We start from the raw sequence: 23,320 nt of genomic DNA, 5'->3' as shown, positions 1-23,320 counted from the left end.
AGTTGCTGTCAATTTCAAATTTTAATTGGAGTACACCCTCATTATTCGAACATCACTCCCACAGCCAACTACAACCATGGAGTATAAACCAACTTAATCTTGGGGTTAAGAACTAAAAGTTATGAGTCGCGCTGACGCAATCTATTTGAAGAAGATAGGTCTGATGAAGGATCTCAATCCAAAACCACTCATTCCTTCTCTTCAGAGATGCTGCCTGTCGGGCTGAGTTACTCCAACATTTTGTCTATCTTTGGTGTGAACCAGCATCTGCAGTTCCTTCCTACACAACCTATCTTATAACTATATTATCAGTCTGAAGAAGGGTCTCGACCTGAAATGTCGCCTATTCCTTCTCTCTATAGATGCTGCTTCACCCGCTGAATTTCTCCAGCATTTTTTGTCTACCTTATAACTTTGATTGGTAATTGCATCAATTAGGTAGACAGAGGGATATACAGGTAATGGAGGGGATATGGATTATATGTAGGCAGGTAAGAGTAGGTCTTGGCATCATGTTCAGCACAGCCATCGTGGGTAGAAGGGCCTGTTCCTGTGCTGCACTGTTCTATGTTTAATCGGGGATCAGGTGGCTGCCAGATGGACTGGCTGTGGATATGCCCAAAACATGCCACATTGCTACTGACTGAAGTTGATGCCAACCAATATGTGCCAGTGGAGAATACGTGTTTGGTGCATTGTTACTTCAAAATCAGTGCATTGATGTCCCCACTTTGGTGATAAAGGAAAGGAAATATATATTTTTAGATCAGAAACTATTAATAAAGTAATGTAGGATTGATGGTTTAGTAAATAACATAAGAGTCTTTAGACTTTAGACATTAAAGATACAGCGTGGAAACAGGTCCTTTGGCCCACCAAGTCTGCGCTGACGACCAATTACCTCCTACACTAGCAATATGCTATACAGCACTATCGTATACTCTGGGGACAATTTGCAGAAGCCAAATAACCAACAAACCTGTATGTCTTTGGGGTGTGGCAGGAAACCGAAGCACCCGGAGCATACCCATGTGGTCACAGGGAGAATAGAGTGATACAGTGTGTTTTTGATTTTCTGTTTTTGGATTGAATTCTGTTTTTAATTTGTGTCATTGTGATGTCTTTAATTACTTGTTTTACTCCGATTATATGTTTTAATTTCGATTACTATGTAAGGTGTCCTTGAGATTTTGTATGAAAGGCGCCCATTAAATATAAAATTTATTATTATTATTATACAGTGTGGAAATGGGCCCTTTAGCCCAACTTGCCCACACCGGACCACATGTCCCAGCTGCACTAGTCAATGTACAAAGAGAATGTACAAACTTTGTACAGACAGCACCCGTAGTTAGGATTGAACCTGGGTCTCAGGCGCTGTAAGGCAGCAAATCTGCTGCTGTGCCACTATGCCACCTCAGACCCTTTTTGTCTGTTCTGTCATTGAATGGCCACCGATGGGTTGCCCTCTCCCTGACACAATAATGTGATGAAAACCTGTTCCCCATCACAATCCTTTTCTACACTACAAAACACCATTAGCCCGTGCTCCACTCTCTACACTGTCCTGGTGCCTGAACCTGTTATCTCCCTATTTATCTTTGTGTGCTCTGCATTAATGGCCTTCCTGTTCACAAGACATTCTGGGCCCCAAAATTCTCAGTGGTGGATATAGATCTTACATAGAACAGTATAGCACATGAATAGACCCTTCAGCCATGATGCCAAGACCAACTCTTATCTGCCTGCAGGTAGACACAAAATGCTGGAGAAACTCAGCAGGACAGGCAGCATCTCTGGAGAGATACTTATCTGTCTGTACATGATCCATATCATTCCGTTCCCAGCATATCCATATGCCTATCCATGTCTAAATGTTACATAATATTATACAATACAATACAATACGGTTTCATTCGTCACATTGCACATAAAGTGCAAGTGAAATGAATTTGTCAGCAGCGGTACAATGATAAAGAACACACAAACACACTAAAAATGTAACACAAACATCCACCACAGCATTCATCACTGTGGTGGAAGGCACGACATTTGGCCGGCAGTGGTGGCTTCTTCTTCTCTCCTGGTCCCCCACTAGGGATCCCGCGCTGCGGACGCCGCGCCAGATGGAACTCTGCAGACTGCGGCTTCAGGCTGCCGGTAGCCGCGGGCCAACGAAACGGAGCGCTCCCCTCCGGTGAGCCCCAGCGAGGGCTCGCCCGCTCCACGACGAGAGTCCATGCTGCGCCCGCCGCTGAAACCCCGGGTGTGTCTCCGGGAAAGGCCGCCCGATCCTCGTTGTTAGGCCACGGGGGAGGCGACCTGGAAAAAGTCGCCTCTCCATGGAGGAGGCGACCGAAGCGGTTTCCCCCTCACCCCCCACACAAGACACACAGAGGAACATTAAAAACACACTTTAGAACATACTAAAAAAAATTTAAAAAGTTGAAAAAAACGAACACGCTGCTGACAGGGCGCCGGCTTGCAGTGCCCCCACCGATATTATCCTCCAACACCAGAGCCAGCAGCATGTTCCAGTCACCCAACACCCTGTGCATAAAAAAACTTGTTCCTTTAAACTTTGCCCCTCCCACCTTAAAGCTACCCCTTTTCCAAAGCCACCACATCCTTCCTGTAATGGGGCGACTAGAACTGCATACAATACTCCAATTGCAGCCTAACCAACGTCCTATAGAGCTGAAGATAAACACAAAGTGCTGGAGTAACTCTGCGAGTCAGGCAGCGTCTCTGGAGAAAAAGGATGGATGACATTTTGGGTCGGGATCTTTCTTCAGACCGAAAGTAGAGGGAGGGGAATGGACCAGAATAAAGCTGTAAAGACCAGAACAAAGCTGGGCTCGGAACAGAAGAGAAAGGAAGGGCGGAGTCCATTATGGGCCATTGTTGGCTGGGGAAGAGGTGATAACGAAGTGATAAAGCTGGCTCTCTGATTAAATCTATTGCTGACCCAATGTGCACAACTGATTCTTGGTGGTAATGTCTTTCCCGGCATACCGTTGTTCCCTCGCTTCCAGATGAGATGGTGACTCCAGCATTTTGTAGCTATCCTCCACGGATACTGCCTGACCTGTCGAGTTACTCCAGCATTTTGTGTCTTTTCTTTTGAAAGTTTTATCTGCAGACTCTATTTTGCCTCAATGACCCTACCATTAATTCCTTGTTATTCTTTTTACCCTTTCAGGTAAAATTGATTCTAAAGCCCAAGACAAAGGAAAAATGGCTCTCAAAGGAACGACCTTGCAAAGATCTTCATCTGATGCCAGTCGGGACAGAGTTGGAGAGGCACGAAAACCTCCGTCAGGTATTTCCAGGCCTTCCACTGGAAGTTCTTTCGGCTACAAGAAACCCACGACGGGCACTGCGACCGTCATGACGGCTGGCGGGAGCTCTGCGGGGAAAGCTCCGAAATCCACGGGCATCCCTGTTAAACCGACAAACTCCAGGAAAACCAGCCTGGATGTGTCCCAAAACAACGATGGCTTCATGTCGTCAAGTGCAAGGACAGCCGTGCAGTACCGCAGCCTGCCCCGTCCGGCCAAGTCCAGTTCTGTCAGCGTCACTGGCAGGGCGGGTATGAACAGGCCGGTCAGCAGCAATATTGACCCGAGCCTCATCAGCAGCAAGCACGGGGGGATCCCAGTGTCCCGCCTGAAGGAACCCTCGAAAATTGGTTTGGGGAGAACAAGCTCCGGGCCAGTGAATCAAACGGACCGAGAGAAAGAGAAAGCCAAGGCAAAGGCTGTGGCTTCGGATACTGAATGTACAAGTGCAGCAGGTTCTGCAAAGATGGCTGCAGCCTCTGACAGTCAAAGTAAATTGCAAGGAATGCGACAGCAAAGCTGCAAGTTCTCAGAGATGTCATCTCCAACTACACACAGGTACGTTGTATGGACGTTAAATGCTCACATTTCAAATAGATTTCAATCATGTGTTTAGTTTAGTTTCGTTCAGAGATACAGCGCGGAAAAAACGAGTCCACACCGGCCTTCACTCCTCACACACTAATGCTACACGCTCTAGGGACAATTTACATTTATACCAAGCCAAATAACCTACAAACCTGTACGTCTTTGGAGTGTGGGAGGGAAACCGAAGATCTCGGAGAAAACCCACATGGGTCACGGGAGGAACGTACAAGCTCCGTACAGACAGCATCCTTCAGGATCGAACCCACATCTCTGGCACTGCGAGCGCTGCAAGGCAGTAACTCTACCGCTGCGCCACCGTGCCGTCCATTTTAATAAATTGCATTTTTTTAAATCACATAATTTGATCGATTGAAAGATGCCTTCAGCCCACTGACTCCACGCCGTCTAGTTCACAATAGTTCCATGTTATTCCACTTTCTCATCCACTCCCTACACCCGAGAGACAATTTACAGTGACCATTTAACCTACAAACCTACACTTCTTAGCAATATCATGTTCATAAGTTCTAGAAGTAGCATTAGGCTATTCAACCTATCGAGTTGACTCCGCCATTCGATCATGTCTGATCTATCTTTCTGTCTCAACACCATTCTCCTGCCTTCGCCCCATAACTCCTGACGCCCTTACTTATCAAGGATCTGTCAATCTCCACATTAAAAATATCCATTGGCTTAGCCTGCATAGCTGTCTGGCAATAAACTCCACAGATTCACTGCACTCTGAATAAAGAAATTCCTCCTCATCTCCTTTCTAAAGATACGTCCTTTTATTCCGAGGCAATGGCCTCTGGTCTTAGACTCTCCCACCAGTGGAAGTATCCTCACCACATTCACTCTATCCAGGCCTTTCATTATTCAGTAAGTTGTGAGGAAACCAGAGCAACCAGTGGAAGTCAGTCACGGGGAGAACGTGCAAACTCCACACAGACAGCACCCGAGGTCAGGATCAAACCCAGGTCTCTGGCACTATGAGGCAGCATCTTTACTAGCTGTACCACTGTACTGCCATTGTTATTATTATTATAGTTTATTGTAAGAGTAAACTAATGTAAAGCTCTCATATATCATATTTTGTTTTGTGCTTTAATAATGGAATTTAATTTCCAATGTAATCAAGGACAAAATATTGCAGGTCTTTTTTATAATAGTTTCTGTCTTTATCATTCAAGACACCTGCGTTTTCTTATTTCTGCACATTGCTATAGTTAACTTAATTGATAGCTATTGAAATTTTGCTAAGGATTTAGTTTTAAGCTTATACATTGTGGAATTTAATTTCCAATTTGAATGAGGCTAAACATGATTGATTCTGGTCTTTTATTTTAATGGTGCCTGCTTTTATCATTGGAGACACCTGCAATGTTCCTCGCTTCCATATGGCTAATTGCTATTTCTTCACGATCACTGGCAGTGGGCCACGTCACACCAGTTGACAGACAGTACTTAGTTGGAAATGCTTTGCAGCACTTTCTGGTCAAATTGCCCACTGAAGCAGCCCCAGGTAAAAACCTGTCACCGGAACGGTGGCTGCACTAATTTAAATTGAAAGGAATAGTGGCAAGGGTGCACAGTGTTACAAGAACACTGGCGACGTGATATTGGAACACCACTGAAGATATTAAATGGGTCTAGGTCACCATCCTTAGGAACCCTTGCAGGAATGTTTAGTTTAGTTTTGAGATATAGCATGGAAACAGGCCCTTGTGCCCACCAAGTTCACGACAACCCTCACTCACCTGTTCATACTAGTTCTATCTTATCAAACTTTCTTGCCCACTCCCTACACATTAGGGGCAATTTACAAAAGGCAATTAACCTGCAAACTTGCGCATATTTGGGATGTGGGAGGAAACCACAGGGAGAACGTGCAAATTCCACACACACAGCAGCCGAGGTTAGGATCGAACCCAGGTCTCTGGCGCTGTGAGGCAGCAGCTCTAACAGCTGCGCCACTGTGCCGCCCTAATGTATTGGAGCCGACATGAATGCAAGAGCAAATCAATTGCAATCAATTAACTTTGTACTGTCTGAAGAAGGGTCCTGACCCGAAACATCACCTATCCATGTTTTCCAGAGATGCTAGACACAAAATGCTGGAGTAACTCAGCGGGACAGGCAGCATCTCTGGAGAGAAGCAATGGGTGACGTTTCGGGTCGAGACCCTTCTTCAGACTGAATTTTTCAGAGATGATGCCTGCCCCACTAAGATGCTCCAATATTTTGTGTAATTTTGTGTAAACCTGCATCCGCAGTTCCTTATTTCTAACTTTGTACAGGTTCCCTTGATTCCCATTGACTTCAGTTTTCCTTGATATCCAAACTCATGTTCATAAGCAGAATTAGGCCCGAATTCAGCCCATCAAGTCTACTCCCCCATTCAATCGTGGCTGATCTATCTTTCCCTCTTAACCCCATTCTCCTGCCTTCTTCCCATTACACTTGACACCCGTACTTATCAGAAAAATAGGTCAATACCATCAATGTCACATTGCAGTCTGAAGAAGGATCCCGACCTGAAACATCATCTGACCTTTGCCTCCTACCGCTGCTGTCCGACCCACTGAGTTTCTCCAGCAGTTTGTTTTTGGCTCAGGATTCCAGCATCTGCAGTCTATTAAGAGAAATTATCTATTAAATTCAGGTCCTTTGGCCTTGAGCCGGGCCTGTAATGAAGCCTGACACAGAATGGCCCTAGCAATCATAAACCATTTATTTTAAGTAGTCATTACTCCTGTCATCATTCCAGCTGAACTAACATGCTCTTTAGGGAACAGATGCCCATGAGCTGAGGAAAAATGTTTGCAGAAATGAACATTAAGCATACTTTCAGCCATTTGCATGCATTATTGCTTTTTCACCATCAATCAGCTAGGATTTTGTATCATTTTCTTTATTTCACATTGGTGTGGGAATGGCTATCAATTTGTTTGGCTAAGAACAAATAAATAAGTAATGCGCAAGGCAAAAAATTGTCAGAATTGCTTTTTTTTTTAAACAGATTTATGCTGTGCATATCCTTGCAGACTAAACACAGTCACTGGCTTTTTCACATTTCACCATCATGGAGGCTCTGTCAAAATCAGCATGATTTGTTATTTTTCCCATTATATCAGGATGGCGTGCTGTGACAGTAGATCAGACTGGTGTCATTCAAAATGCATGGTTTGTTCTGAATAGAACCATTGCTACGAGTTTCTATTAAATGACATCTATGAACTGCCTCAGTTCCCAACAGATGTTCAACTGAACACAAAATTTATAAAACCATTCAATATTATTTATACAGTGCTTCTGAGGTTTGTTTAAAACTGGCTACCGTAGGAAATCGAGACTACTTAACGTGGTTTAATCTATTTATATTACTCTTGAGAGACCAGCCAACTAAAAGGCAAAAAAAAATTCAAGCAACTTTAATTCTAATGTTAAATGTATAACCCTTATTAATTCAGTGGTTGAAATTGTTTGTGTTTCATTGTTCCTTTGTCTCCTTCTTTCCCGGAAGGCATTCACCCCTTACTGTTATCTTTCAGTCATAGTTTGGATGCTTCTACAGTGAGTGGCAGAAGCCATAGAGTATCACAGCTGTTTTTACTCAACATGCTATTGCAGTATGGGCCACAGGAACCCTGTTGAATTAACTCTTAATAACCCAGTGATCTGTGCCCAATTCTAACCTGCCAACTCATTGGAGCAATCTCAGTTACTCTGTGTTTAGTTTGGTTTAGAGACACAGCGTGAAAACAGGCCCTTCGGCCCACCGAGTCCATGTTGACCATCGATCGCCCGTACACTAGTTCTACGTTATCCCACTTTCACACCCTACATACTAGGGGCAATTTACAGAGGCCAAATAACCTACAAACCTGCACATCTTTGGAATATGGGAGGAAACCGGAGCACCCAAAGCAAACCCACGTGGTCCACAGGGAGAATGTGCAAACTGCACACAGACAGCACCCATAATCAAGATCGAGTCCGGATCTCTGGTACCATGAGACATTCTGGCATCAGAAGTTACTATGGAGAGCTTGTAACATTTTCCAGATTATGTTTTCCTTTAACTTTTATCTGTAGCCAAATGGAATTATAAAAGTCTCAGATCAAACTGACTGGGACAGATATTTGGTTTTAGTTTAGTTTAAAGATACAGTGCGGAAACAGGCCCTTCGGCCCACCAAGTCACACCCACCAGCGACCCCCACACATTAATGCTACCCTACGCACACTAGGGACAATTTTACATTGATAGCAAGCCAATTAATCTACAAACCTGTACGTCTTTGGCGTGTGGGAGGAAACCGAATATCTCGGAGATAACCAACGCAGGTCACGCACGGGGAGAATGTACAAACTTCGTACAGACAGGACCCATAGTCAAGATAGAATCCAGGACTCTGGCGCTGAAAGGCAGTAGCTCTTCTGCTGTGCCACCGTGCCACTCTCTACCGCCACGCCACCGTGCTGCCCTAAGATCTTCATCGATGGGAATTCCCATTATTTAAGGAGATACTATATCAGTCGGGGATAGGACAGATAACTTTGCCAGTTTGTCTGAGACCTTGAAGTTGTAAATATTTTACCAAACACAATGTCCAATGTATCATATGCGGTGAGGTCAGATATGCACAAGGAACAGCACATTTCACTCCATGTTCCCTCATCACCACAGTGTGGAGTCATGAGGAGAGGATCGATGAGAGGACACCACTTGAAGAACTGATAATTGCGGGCAGGAGACTGGTGGAGAGAGTATCACGGTTCAAATTGCTTAGGTGTTCAAGACGAGGTGTGAGGAGGAGATTACCAGGGATGGGAGTTAGACGCAAAAAGCTGGAGTAACTCAGCGTGACAGGCAGCATCTCTGGAGAGGAGGAATCGGTGACGTTTCGGGTGGAGACCCTTCTTCAGGCCAGGGATGGGAGCTTGGGTAGGAATGGTTGTGTGGAGCAGGAAATAAATCAGGAAGGGCTAAAGAAATGTTTGGGGAGGGCGTTGGAGAGAAGATCTGATGGAAGATTGAGTTATCAGGGAGATGGTTAATGGATAGGGGGGCTGGGAAGATTTGGAGGCCCTGCAGGGAAGTAGGTTATAGCGATTCATAGGGTCATACAGCTTGGAATCAGGCCCTTTGGACCAACTTGCCCAAGCTGACCTACACTCATCCCACCTGCCTGCATTTGGCCCATATCCTATCCTAAGTTAAAGATCAATATGACTATAATATAAATAATCAGTTTCTCCACAGCAACCCTGACTGGAAGAGACCTTTGAATAGGGATTCCAGTAAACATTGTCTTCATTATCTGACTCCATCAATTTTCCTATGTAGCAGATATATGGTAAAAATAAAATAAAAGTCGTGAGTCTTTCAAAATCACTACATGGGTCTGTAGCTTCTGTGCATATGCTCATTATTTTGCATGGAACATTGGAATCAACGTTATGAAAAATTGTAGCATGCTGACATAGAATATGTTTACATTTAGTTGAAGTACTATTGCATATCATTCAAAATGTTGTATTATGCAGCAGAATCCACAGGCCATTATTTCCCCTGAAGTGTGATTGATATTTCCTTCACAAAGTGCACATTTGGTATTAATATAAAGTGTTGCTTAGTTGTCTTGGATTTGGATACATATGAATGAAAAGGAGAGGAACCTCTGTTTCCATCTAGTATCAAAAAGATTCTTCATGGATTTAGATACTATGCAGAGGTGATTTTATATGTGATTACTTAATACATGGCTTGGATACAATTTGGTCTAATGCCATACTGGCCTGAGACCAGCAACTGGAAATAGTTAGGCATCTGTCATGAGGTTCACAGCTTTTATACCGTGGCCTCTATGTTGATATGTTCTCCAACTGTGTTATACCAAAGCAATGCAATTGTAATGTGTAGAAAGGAACTTCAGATGCTGGTTTCAACTGAAGATAGGCACAAAAAGCTGGAATAACTCAACAGTACAGACAGCATCTCAAGAGAAAAGGAATAGGTGACATTTTGGGTCTCAAGAAGGGTCTTGACCTGAAACGTCATCTATTCCTTTTCTCCAGAGACCTGCTGAGTTACTCCAGCTTCTTGTGTCAATCTTCAATATAATTGTAATATTCCTTTAACTCTCAAACAGCAATATATTTGAAGGCACATCACAGATAAATATAGTTAATTTTAGTTTAGTTTAGTTTCAGATACAACATGGAAAGCAGTCCTTTAGCCCACAAGTCGATGCCGGTTATCATTCACTCATTCACACTAGTTCTATGTTGGCCCAATTTCTCACCCACTCCCAACAAATTACAGCCAATTTTACACAGGCCAGTTAACCAACAAACCCGGATGTCTTTGGGATGTGGGAGGAAACCGGAGCACCCAAATGAAACCCATTCAGTCACAGGGAGAACATGCAAACTCCATACAAAGGTAACCAGAGGCCAGGATTGAACCCATGTCTCTGGCGCTGTGAGGCAGTAGCTCTACTAGCTGCTTGTTAATGGGATACTGTTTGAGATGACGTTTTGTGATCTTTAGTTTAAAACCAAATGGAACTTTACCATGTTTTTAAAAAAAAATTCTGATCTGTAAACCGCAAAGAAAGATTTTGTTCATTATCAATACCATAATGATTTCAAAAACCATAGAGAAGACTTTTCACAGATGATTGTCTACAAGTTGTGTATCCATTTGTGGGGGAAAATCTTTTGGCAAATGCACTTTTTTTTAAACATCTTTCTCAAATACCTGGTATTTCTGTCTGATTATTAAACATTTTGACTAATTTTAAGATCATAAGTTATAGGAGCAGAATTAGGCCATTCGGCCCATCAAGTCTACCCACCATTCAATCATGGCTGAAATCTGGTCAAATGGATAAAATAAATGTCAGATATAACAACATTTTGAGGCAAAGAGGTACTTTGCTATACAGCGTGGAAACAGGTTCTTTAGCCCATTTGGCCTGCACTGGCCATTATTACACTAATCAAGCAGAAATCCCAGTTTATTTCCTCAGTATTCACAAGTTCATGTCATAGAAGCAGAAGTATGCCATACAGCTCATCGAGTCTATCCCGCCATTCAATCATGGCTGATCTATCTTTCCCTCTCAACCCCATTCTCCTGCCTTCTCCCATAATCCTTTGCACTCGTACTAATCAAGAATTTTCTGTTAATTTGCGCCTTAGATATAATGACATGGCCCCCACAGTCATCTGTGGCAATGAAAATATGCTCTATAGAGTAAAATGTTGTGCTTAATTCTACATTTGCTCAGAGTAGATTGTGGCTTTTCCATTGCCTTGTCAATATTGTTGATTGAACATCATTTCTTTTCCACTCTAGGGTGATAAGCTCAAAAGGAATCAGCAAGCCACCTACAATGGCCAACATTGACAAAATCAACTCCAACAGCCTAGATTCATCCACCTCAGGACATCCTTTGATCAGCAACAGTATTGCCAATGAAACATTAACCAAACTCCCCGATGTCCAGACAAGTACAATCAGCTTAACTCCATGTCTAACTCCAAGCCCTGCCCCTGTCCTTAACGTGAATTCCAGTAGCTTTAGCCAAGGGCTTGGACTAGGTAGCAATTTCATAAACAACAAGGAAACCCTTATGTACCCTAAGCTAAGTAGCCTGCACACCAGCATGGAATCTTTGGATCTCCCGTTGAGTGTTCCATGTTCATTCCCACCTAACCGTACACTTTCAAGGGAAGAAGACCACAGCACTCTTACGTGGACTGGAAGTTCTAGATTCTCACAGATGGAGAGGTAAGTAACTCATTTGACACGTGTTACTTTCATGTTAAGGAATTGGAGATAGAAAGAGCGCAAGATTGTAGATAAATTATATTAAATTTAAGTGAAGAAACAAAGAAGTGCAGGTGTTGGTTTATACCAAAGATAGATTTAAAGTGCTGGAGTAACTCAGCTGGGTTAGGCGGCATCTTTGGAGAAAAAGGATGGGTGACGTTTTGGGTGAAGAATGCTCCCGACCTGAAATGTCACTCATCTTTTATCTCCAGAGATACTGCCTGACCCGCTGAGTAAGTCCAGCACTTTGTATCTATCTTAAATTTAAGTGAGTTCCTTTTTAATAGATGTCAAGATCCAGCTCATGCAATCATATTGTTGGTAAGGAATAATGAATCACTGTATGATGTGATAAAATGATGTTGATTCAATATTAGAACATTCAGTTTGTGGAGCAGTAAGTTAAAAAGTGTTAATCTCTTGTGGTGTCTTTAGCTCTCAGTAGATGCATTTGAGAAGTTGAATTGGTGGTTCAGTTAAACATGTGCATTTGGTGATAGTTCCCAACCTTTGAATTTGCATCAAAATGTCACTAATTATGCTGTTTTTCCACAAATGAAATGGTAACCCATTTAATTCACAGATGTCAATTCTCGGTTTCAATGGCTATATTCTTGATGTCTTTTGCTCTCAATGGATGCAATTGCTAAATCAGCATGGGATAATAGCATTTGATTTAAATGGGATTCGTTGAGCTGCTCTCGTTTGCTGCTTACAACCTGATAAAGCTTCAGAGTAATTTATATGTTTGCAATCCAAACACCGTCACTTCATTACAATGCTTTAACCTGCCCGTGATGCCTTTGTGACACAGTTACATTGTTTACGGAACTTGGTGATGGGAAAACATCTGAATCTATGAAGAGATATTGCATGCACAAACAACAGTTCCATACTACAACTACACATATATTTACAGCACATTAACAAAGAGATATTGTATATTCTTGAAATAGAATGCAGTAATTGGATTTGTGTCAAGCGTTTGCCTGGAAGTAAAATCAATGCATTTTCAAGAGGAAAATTTGATTGACTTTGGGGATGAAAGGTTGAGAGTAATATGAGGTACAGCAACATCTCTTGTTCCTTAAATACAATGTCACTAATTGGAAGTGATTATAGAGCCATACAGCACGGAATCAGGCCCTTCAGCCTGTCGTGCCCATGCCGAACGAGATGGCCCATCTAAGCTAGTCTGCCGTTTAGAGTCATAGATTCATACAGCAGGGAAACAGGCCCTTCAGCCCACCTTGCCCATGCCGACCTACATGTCCTGCCTGCCTGCGTTTGGCCCATATGCCTCTAAACCCATCCTATCCATGTACCTGTTTAAATGGTTCTGAAACGTTGTGATAATACCTACCCCAACTACCTTCTCTGGCAGCTCATTCCATACACCTATCACACTTTGTGAAAAAGATGCCTCTCAGGTTACCATTAAATCTTTCCCCCTTCACATTAAACCCGTGTTCTCTGGTTCTGGATTACCCAAGTCTGGGTAAGACTCTGTGAATTTACCCCATCTATTCCTCTCAAGATCTGGTACACCTCTATAAGATCACCTCTCATTCTTGTGTGCTCCAAGGAATAAAGTCCTAGCCTGCTCAACCTCTCCCTGTAGCTCAGGCAGTCGAATTATGTTTGATGTTTGCTCCATATCCCACCAAACCTTTCTTATCCACGTCTTATCTTTTAAATATTGATATTGTACCTACCTCCACTACTTCCTCTAGCAGTTTGTTCCATACACCCACCACACTTTATGTGGAAAAAGATGCCACTCAGGTTACTATTAAATCTCACCTTAACCTTCTCCCCACTGGTTCTTGATTCTCCTTGGTGAACTAGAATTAAAAATATGATGGGTTGGAATTTTTAAAAAGCTATTTGCCAACTTCACTCTATTCTTGCCGTGTAATAGTTTAGTTTAGTTTTGAGATACAGCGTGGAAGCAGGCCCTTCAGCCCACCGAGTCCGCACCAACCAGCGATCCCAGCACATTAACACTATCATACACACGCTAGGGACCATTTACATTCATACCAAGCCAAATAACCTACAAACCTGTACATTTTTGGAGGGTAGTAGGAAACAAAAGATCTCGGAGAAAACCCACGCGGTCACAGGGAGAACATACAAACTCCATAGTCGGGATCGAACCCGGGTCTCCAGCGCTGTAATCACTGTAAGGCAGCAACTCTACCGCCACACCGCCTTGCCGCCCTTTTGTCTTAATGTTGACCTATTTCATTGATATAAAATTTCCCATAGCATTTACCAAGCAGCGAATGAGAATTAACACATAAGCATAGATGTACATTTAAATGTAAACAATGTTTGTAAAAGTAGTTTTAAGCACTTAATTTAAATGCTTATTGCAGCCAGAAGCTCTTAATACAAAATGAAGTGCTTGCTTTCTTTCTTCACAGATAACTTGTCATATTTCAGACAGCTATATACATTGTGGATGTCACACTACTACTGCACAGATCTCACACACTGTTAAGACCACCTCACCTCCATTACTCATCCATCAATGATCTCTTCCTAATCAGCACTCAAGTACAACATTCTTCTCCTCATGCACAGAACACTGCTCCAAATCTGACACCTGTGTTTCAAGGTTGCACAACTACCATCTCTGTAAGCAGGATAAGCACATCACCAGGACATCTGAACTACATTTGCCAGCACATCCATCACATCCACCATTCCCCCCCCCCTTCCTCTGTTCCCATTCCTCTTCCCTCCTCTCTCCATGCCATTCTCCCTTCCCCCCAATCCCCTTCCTCCCTTTCCCCTTTCCCTCTCCTCTCTCTCCTCTTCGCCCCTCCCACACCTCCCTTCCATCCCCTCATCCCCCTTCCCCTTTACATCCCCTACCTCCACACTCCCCCTTTGCCCCTCCCCATTTCCCCTCCCCTTCCCCCATTCCCCCTTAACCCCCTCTTCTCTCCCCCCTTTGTCCCTCCCCTATTCCCCCTCCTTCCCCATTTGCCCCTTCTCACCTTCACCCCCTTTATTCACCCCTTTCCCCCCTTTAGCTTCCCCTCTCCCCCTTCCCCTTCCCTTCTCACCTTCACCCTTCTCTCATTTATTCTCCCCTTTATTATCCCCTCCTTTTCCCCCCTTCAGCCTTCCCTCCCCCTTTGCCCCATTCCCCCTTCTTCCTTCCTCCTTCCAGCACTTTTTCCAGCTCTGCATTCTCACTGTTCAGCCTCCCCCACGTGCTACACTCTGTGGGAAAAGCCATCAATGGAAGCTGCCAATGTAAAGAGGCTTGAAATACAAGCAAAATAACTTTCATCAGCTGGTACATCGCTCCCTCTGGACTAGCACTGAAGCTCTACCTGTAGAATAAGCCCAGCAGCCAAGTGACATTAATCAGCGATGAATCTGCAAGTAGTTGACTTAAGAGAGTGGTTGGAGGGAATAAATCGCTGCAGAGCATATGATCAGCTACATGATGTAATAAAAGGACATTAGCTGGTACACTTAATGTCTAACATCACAGTCTGTCTATTTAAGAACTTCCTGCAGGAATCAGCCTCCAAGTGATAACACCTTTGGCAGTGTTGCAGAAGCGATGAGTCACGCTGAAATCATGCACCTGTGTCCTGCATTGGTTGCTGTATAGAAACCAAATGAAGGCTGATTGTATCCCCGCAGTGAAGCTCAGTTTTAAGGCCATTGGTCATTATGATCCACTTTTTGCAGTAACACCCTGAGGGGCAGCACGGTGGCACAGCAGTAGAGTTGCTGCCATACAGGGCCAGAGACCCGGGTTCGATCCTGACTCTGGTTGCTGTCTGTACAGAGTTTGTACATTCTCCCCTTGACCTGTGTGTGTTTTCTCTGGGACCTCCGGTTTCGTCCCACACTCCAAAGCCGTACAGGTTTGTAGGCTAAATGGCTTGGTTAAATTGTAAATTGCCCTAGTGTGTGTAGGATAGTGTTAGTGTACGGGGATCACTGGACTGCGTGGACAGAGTGAGCCAAAGGGCCTGTTTCCATGCTGTATCTCTAAACTAAACTAAACTTTAGGGATGTGAACCCAGGGATGCTCCTTTGGTTGTCTGCAGATATTCTTGAAGATGTCGTCGCTTGATAGACCCAGTGCATTTCAGCATTCAGATGTTGACTTTACTTGATGGAAAGAACTCCATTCAACAAAATGGCAACTGGAGCATGCTTTAGGATTTGGTGGGCCGCCATGAAAAAAGTTTCGACTAGCCGCCGCGATGGAAGGCGAGCCACCACGAATACGCTGGGTAGCAGGCCTTTCTCGCCGCCATGAAGAAGGGCCCGGAGGGCCGTCGTCGGAAGCCGCTAAGCTTGATCCCTGAAGACCAGAGAGTCGAGGAGGAGGAAGCTGCTTTCAACGAAGGACGCAAGGAGTGGGCTGGTTGAAGAGGGAGCGGAGAATTGCCTCCATCGCGTTCAGGGTCGCTGCAACAGGTGCCCCGGGGACGCAAACGCGGTCGGGCGAGAGAGGGATGTCAGCTTGTAGGTCGAACTGCTCGAGGGTGACGGAGGAGGCCCTGCAGCAGTCTGGAGCTTACCTGGATCAGAAGTCGCTCCAGTACATCGAACACATGGACCAGACTTTAGACTTTTGTAAATGCCGCCAAAATATGGCGACTCGTGTGAATGTGTGATCTATGCAAAAATAATTCCACTGTGCAGTGCACAATTAACAATAACAAATCATCATGGGGTAACTAGTCAATATTATCTCCTATTCTGATTCCAATATAGTGCCTCTTGCATATGGAACTCAGTGGCTGTTTTCTGCATTCAGTATTAACTGGGGATTTGGTCATTTACAGGGATAGCCTTGCTGATCTATATGCAAAAACCTAACACCCATTCACTTTACTTCATTGTACCTTGGTATATGTGATAATAAAGAAACCATCGAATAATTACACTTGAAACTGAAGTTGTTGGTAAATTATCTAGATAGCAAAAGAAGGTCACATCCATAAAACCAAAATACTCTCACTTTGCAGATCAACATTGTTAGTTATGGTTTTATTTCTGGCATCCATACTTCATTGACAACCAAGGGTTGCACTTTCAGGCAGTAACTCCCAGGGAATAGATAGAATCCAAATTAACCAAAGGAGCATTAGACAATATGTAAAGGACATAGCATTGTAAAACTCCAAGGTAACATAATGAATCAGTACTTTTCTCTTCAAAGTTAGAAGATTTTGAAATGTGCAATCTTAATACTTCACACATGAAAGAGAACATAAGAGTTCCTGCCCCTTTTTTGTTCCCTTTCTCAAATTACTAACTGCGTGACTGATTGATGGAGATATTTATGCACTTTCTCCCTGACGATGTAGAATGTGCAGAGCCAGGAAGAGAGATTAGGCGTATGATCAAAGCTTGCTTAAAGTGTTTGGTTCTGAAGTGGCACAACGCTAGAGTTGCTGCCTCACAGCGCCAGAGACCCAGGTTCAACCCTGACCTCGCATGTTGGCTGTACCGAGTTTGTACGTTTTCCCTGCGATCGCTGGTCAGCACGGACTCGGTGGGCCAAAGGGCTTGTTTCTGCGGTGTATGTCAAAAGTCTGAAATCTAAAGTCTAAATCCAAGGAGAAAATCTCAGAAAGCAAGGGAGTCGTCCTTGGTAACGTACTGAAAATGCACAATACTTTGTAGCAACTATTTTGTGCTTCAATTGCAAAAGTCTTCCACCAACCTGCCATTTCCTTTAGGATTCATTTATAAAACTGCTTTATATAGCATTTTGTAAAGTTGAAGTGCTTTGGAGGAGACTTATACGTAAATGATGTGTTCCAAGTGTTTTCTTTAGTTGCGTGCTAACCAATCAGCGGAAAGACAATACATGATTACAATTGTGCCATCAACAGTGTATGTAGGGAATAACATGAAGATCGTTTAGTGCAGGTTAAAGCCAGTAAAGTTCAATCAAAGATAGTCTGAGGATCTCCAATGAGGTAGATAGTAGTTCAGGACTGCTCTCTAGGAGTTGGTAATATGGTTCAGTTGCAATAGTATTGCATTTTGGTTGAAGTAGATCAAGTTGACTCAATGGAAGTAAAACGTCGATGTTTGATATGATGCCGGATGAAATGACATTATCTTTGATCGCTACTGGCATTCATTCACTGAGTGAAACATAACACACATTAGTTGTTATGTTTTTTATCCTTCACAGAAACCACCAATTGCTGATATCATTCAGATTGGAATGAATTCTGAATATATATTTGTTGCTAATCCCATGCAAGCTCAAATTTGTTGAGCAATACATTCTTTTGTGAAACAAGTTTTATATAAAAATGCCAGGAAACTTCCAGCAGTAAATATCCAGGAACCTGGTCCAATGTGCAGGAAGGAACTGCAGATGCTGGTTTACACAGAAGATAGACACAAAGTGCTGGAGTAAATCAGCAGGTCAGGCAGCATTTTTGGAGAAAAGGAATGGGTGGCCTTTCGGAAGGTCACGACCTGAAACGTCACCCATTCCTTCTCTCCAGAAATGCTGCCTGTCTTGCTGAGTTACTCCAGCATTTTGTGTCTATCCTGGTCCAATGGTTCTTTGACTGCATTGCAATCAGACTATTTTAAAAGGAAATTTATACCTTAGCTGCAAAATAATTCAAATAACATAGGCTTAATTTAATGTATGAGAAATGTATAACATTTATTCAGAAAATGTCAATTATGAATTACAGGTGCTCCAATGTTCTGACTTTAGATTGGTGTAGATTGGGTCTTTGCTGTTTCTTAATGAGAACGCTCTCAATGAAAAATAAGTTTTCCAGCAAGAAAGAGAAAAGAAATGTAAAGTCGTTCGGAACTGGATATCAACCTGATCAAACGGTTGGCTCGTGTGTAAGGCTGAGGGAAGTGTAAATGTCTAAACCTACAGCTCAGGATGATAATTGAACCAAGGTACCAAAGGAGCAAGCAATGGTACTAATGATCCAAAGGCTGAAGCATTTTTGGCGTGAGTGTAAGATCATCGTCTGTTTTAATCTCCCCCCATCAAAATGTAATCCATCTGTTTTGCTGTTTTTTTTTATCTTTCTTTTGAATAGTTGGTTAGTAATTCCATGTCTGTGTTGTACAGTCTGTTGTTGTGTATGATGTTGTATCAGTGTTCCCTGTTTATTTTGTAGTGCAAAACGTGACAGAAATACTCTGCCGAAAAAGGGACTAAGGTAAACTATCTTTTGCTGTAGCTTGGTTCATCTTTTGCTGCTAAATACTAAATCCCAGAATGTCTTTGTAGATATAGTTGTGAAGTACAAAGCTCCAACGTAAAGGAACTAAATTGAAACTCTCCCCTCCCCTCAACTATTTTTGTGGATTTATCCATTACTTCTTGCCATAACTCCATCCCCATGGATCAATGAACAGAAAATATGGTCAAATGTACAAAATAAATGACAGGTGCAACAATATTTTGAGGCGTAGAGGTACTATGCTGTACAGCGTGGAAATACATCCTTTGGCACGTTAGCTCTGCACTGACCATCACGCACCCATTTACACCAATCCAGTAGAAACCCCAGTTTAGTCCCCCAGTATTCACATTCATAAGTTCATGTCATAGGAGCAGAATCAGGCCATTCAGCCCATCAAATCTACTCTACTATTCAATCATGGCTGGTCTGTCTGTCCCTATCGACTCCATTCTCCGGTCTTCTCATAATCTCTGACACCCATACTACTCAAGAAACATTTACCTCCCCCCCCCACCCCCTTTCCACCCTCCCAGATTCCACCACTCATCTACATACAAGGGACAATTGGCAGTGGGCAACTAACCTGCCACGCTACATGTCTTTGGGATCATAAGAAATAGGAGCTGAATTTAGACCATTTGGCCCATCATGTCCACTCCGTCATTCAATCATGGCTGATCTATCTTTCCCTCCTAACCCCATTCTCCTGCCTTCTATAGCTTCTGACACCCTTACTAATTACAAATCTATCTATCCCTGCTTTAAATATATCCACTGACTGCCTCCACAGCCTTCTGTGGCAAAGAATTCCACAGATTCACCACCCTCTGACTAAAGAAATTCTTACCCCGTCTCCTTCCTAAAAGAACGTCCTTTAATTCTGAGGCTATGACCTCTCCCACTAGTGGAAACATTCTCTCCACATCCATTCTATCCAAGGATATAAGTGGAAGAAAACCCACGTGGCCACAGGGAGAATGTGTAGGTTTGTTTTATTATGGTCACGTTCACCAAGGTTCAGTGAAAATCTTTCGTTTGCTATCCATACAGATCAGATAATATCATACGTAAATACAATCGTCAAACTCAAGTTCAATGGATTGAGCAAAGTGGAAGATACAGAGTGCAGAATGTAGTTTTCAGCATTGTAGCGCATCAGTTCCATAGACAAAGTCCAATGTCCGCAATGGGGAAGAGGTGAATTGGATAGTACCCTGGTTTATGGAAATACAGTTTGGTAGCCTAATAACAGAGAGGAAGTTTGCAATATGCAAACTTTTAACATGCTGTACATCCCTTCAATGGTATGGAGGTCAGTACCTATGATGGACACCTGTCTTGAAAATGCTCTTGAACTGAATATTCGGGATCCTCGGGTGTAGAAAAGTCCATGTTCACCCTCTGAGCGAAGCTGTTTGATCCTGACCATTTGGGGCCTCCTGCACCATTCTCCACAGAGCCCAGCGGTGATGCAGTGACTGATTAAGGGAAGGGGCCCCAGAAGCAGTTTGCTGTAGGCACCTCCGCTCAAAGCCAAGTCTGGCTGGCATCGAAACAGCAATCCCTTTCATTTGAAAGAAGTGCTCAACTTATTTCAATATTTTGTAAACTGGCTGTTAGTAATTCAATTCAATTAATTGGTGTTACCTTCAATTTTTATTTAACTCGCTGAGTCTATTTAAATAGTTTTTTTTAATGTCTTTGACAGGCAAAGACATTTATAATATTTTCAAGACCTTTGACAACTGGTGTGGATCAGAACATTTTTGATCTTTAGACTGCGTGAAGCACTCTTGTCCCTTGGAGCCTGCTGCATCTTAGTTTAGTTTAGTTTATTGTCACGTGTACCGAGGTACAGAGAAAAGCTTTTTTGCTTTGTGCTATCCAGTCAGCGGAAAGACTATACATGATTACAATCAATCATTAAGGGCAGCACAGTGAAACAGCAGTAGAGTTGCTGCCTTATGGCTCCAGAGATCAGGCTCCATCCTGACAACGGGTGCTGTCTGTACAGTACATTTGTACGTTCTCCCTGTGAACCCGTGGGTTTTCTCTGGGTGCTCCGGTTTTCTCCCACACTTTAAAGACGTGCAGGATTTATAGGTTAATTGGCTTCAGTAAAATTGTAAATTGTTCCTAGTATGTAGGATAGTGCTATTGTACGGGGTGATCATTGGTCGGCACGGACTTGGTGGATCCAAGTGCCTATTTCTGCGCTGTGTTTCTATAGTGTAAAGTCTAAAGCCGTCCGCAGGGTACAGATACAGGACAAAGGGAATAACGTTCAGTGCAAGATAAAATCCAGTAAAGTCCGATTAAAGATGGTCCGAGGGTCTTTGATGAGGAATGTAGTAGATCAGGACCCCTGTTTAGTTGGTGATAGGATCTCACAGGCATGGTGGGTCAACAATCTGGCCCTCCTCTTCCAGACAATGTAACTGGGGACTACAGGCAGGAGTCAAATCCAGGATATCTATTCCAATCATGTCCTCAGCTGTGGCAATCGATCGACCACTAAATCAGGCCCCATCTATGGAGAGAGAAACAAATCACACTGTAAACCATTGATTATAAAGTGAAGGCTCCCATGTATATAGTGATCTGTCAGTGAATTAATACGGGATGACCGATATCCTTGCTTTTGTCTCCCAACAGGAAATTTGGCGAGAAAATTAGAGAAAAAAATCCTTAAAAGGAAAACAATGAATTTAAAGAGTTATATTAATCCCACACGCATTCGAAGAGAAATCTCTCATTATATGCTCTTAGCTGGTTATAATTAACTCTGAACTGGAGCTAACTTTCAGGCTTCCAGTCATAAAATATAACTAGGAAATTTATGTGAAACCATTAATAATAATGCTCTGTGTTGCAATGTTTGCTTTCCATTATGTGTTTATGACCACCTCATAAACAAACTATGTTTATTTTTGTGTGGCACAGATGCATTATGTGGCTTTAGTTATTTCCCCATGAGACGTTCTCAGAATGCACTAGGATTTACTCATTCACAGAATCAGTGCAGACAGTTAAAATGACTGCAATACCCCAAAAACATACTCAGAAATAATACCCCCTACATTATCCGCACATGTAAGATCATGAGAGAATGCACAGAGTCGTTTACCCAGAGAAGGGGAATCGAGAACCAGAAAACTTAGGTTTAAGGTGAGGGGGGTAAGATGGTGTTAAGCTGGAAAAGGTGCAGAGAAGATTTATGAGGATATTGCCAGGACTCAAGGTGAGCTATATGGAGAGATTGAGCAAGCTAGGACTTTATTTCTTGGAACACAGGTGGATGAGAGGTGATCTTATGGGGGTCTACAAAATCATGAGGAATAGATTGGGTAAATGTACAGAGTCTCTTGCCCAGAGTAGGGGAATCGAGAACCAGAGGACATAGGTTTAAGGTGCGGGGCAAGATTTAATAGGAACCTGAGGGGCAACTTTTTTACATAATGGATGGTGGGTATATGGAACGAGCTGCTGGAGAAGATAGTTGAGGCAGGTACTATTGCAATGTTTAAGACACATTTAGACAGGTGCATGGATAGGATAGGTTTAGAGGCATATCGGTTAAATTCAGGCAGGTGGAACTAGTGTAGGGAGATCAGCAGAAAGTCAGTGGAGAAATGGGGAGTATTCTGAGAAACAGAACATCAGGAAGGTGTGGAGACTTATTGTGGCTGGGGTCTGATTCTAGAAAAGCGGTAAGAGAATCACAATTTGGGGGAAGATAAAACTGCAAAATAGATCCAGCTGCAAAGTAGATCAATTAATTGGACTTCCTGGCTTTAGTCCTGCTGGGGACTATGCATTCATAGGATACGTTCCCCTCCGTTTAAGCCCAGCTACAGCAAGCAGGGACAGTGTTGGTTATGAACTGTGTACGCATGGTTTAAGATCATGCAACTGCTGCAAGTCATGCATTACTTGCGAGTTGAGGCGATTGTGCATGCGCTTTGTCCTGCCTTCCTCGGGTGGTCTTTTTGCATGTGGAGAGACAGAATCGCATTTCTGAATGCACAAGCTGCATGCACAAAGTGACTAATCGCATTTAGCTGGACTTTGATAACATTCACATGCATAGTATAAACTTAAAAGTTCTGCTGTGTGGGTGTGGAATTTTAGACCGATGTATTTTGAACCTGACATGAGTGATTATTTTAAATTAAATAGCATTAGATTTGTCTCAGGAGAATGTTGCAAAGATTTATTACCAGTTTGATGTGCAATGGAATCAAGAACAGTTTGGATATTTATAAATTAAGCTTTTAATGTCAGTTTAAGAAGCTCATGACCATTGAGATTTCCAGGAG

The 23,320-nt window shown here is 43.0% G+C and overlaps 1 protein-coding gene across 11 annotated transcripts in view; it reads left to right on the top strand.

Annotated features, from left to right (window-relative positions):
• nav1 (neuron navigator 1) overlaps positions 1 to 23,320 on the top strand; it is a 513,650-nt gene that overhangs the window by 396,288 nt on the left and 94,042 nt on the right. For 9 of the 11 annotated variants that reach the window (XM_033042454.1, XM_033042451.1, XM_033042455.1 and 6 more), the window contains 3 exons: positions 3,203 to 3,899; positions 11,296 to 11,730; positions 18,933 to 18,974. In XM_033042454.1, the coding sequence (XP_032898345.1) occupies positions 3,203 to 3,899; positions 11,296 to 11,730; positions 18,933 to 18,974 (1,174 nt within the window). The remainder of the gene's footprint in view (positions 1 to 3,202; positions 3,900 to 11,295; positions 11,731 to 18,932; positions 18,975 to 23,320) is intronic. The other 2 variants (XM_033042458.1, XM_033042456.1) reach the window with 1 other exon arrangement.

This window comes from Amblyraja radiata, chromosome 24 (genome assembly GCF_010909765.2).
Source record: "Amblyraja radiata isolate CabotCenter1 chromosome 24, sAmbRad1.1.pri, whole genome shotgun sequence".
Taxonomy (NCBI): Eukaryota; Metazoa; Chordata; class Chondrichthyes; order Rajiformes; family Rajidae; genus Amblyraja; species Amblyraja radiata.
The sequence above is the reverse complement of the archived record's forward strand: the minus strand, read 5'-3'. Positions and strand labels throughout refer to the sequence as shown.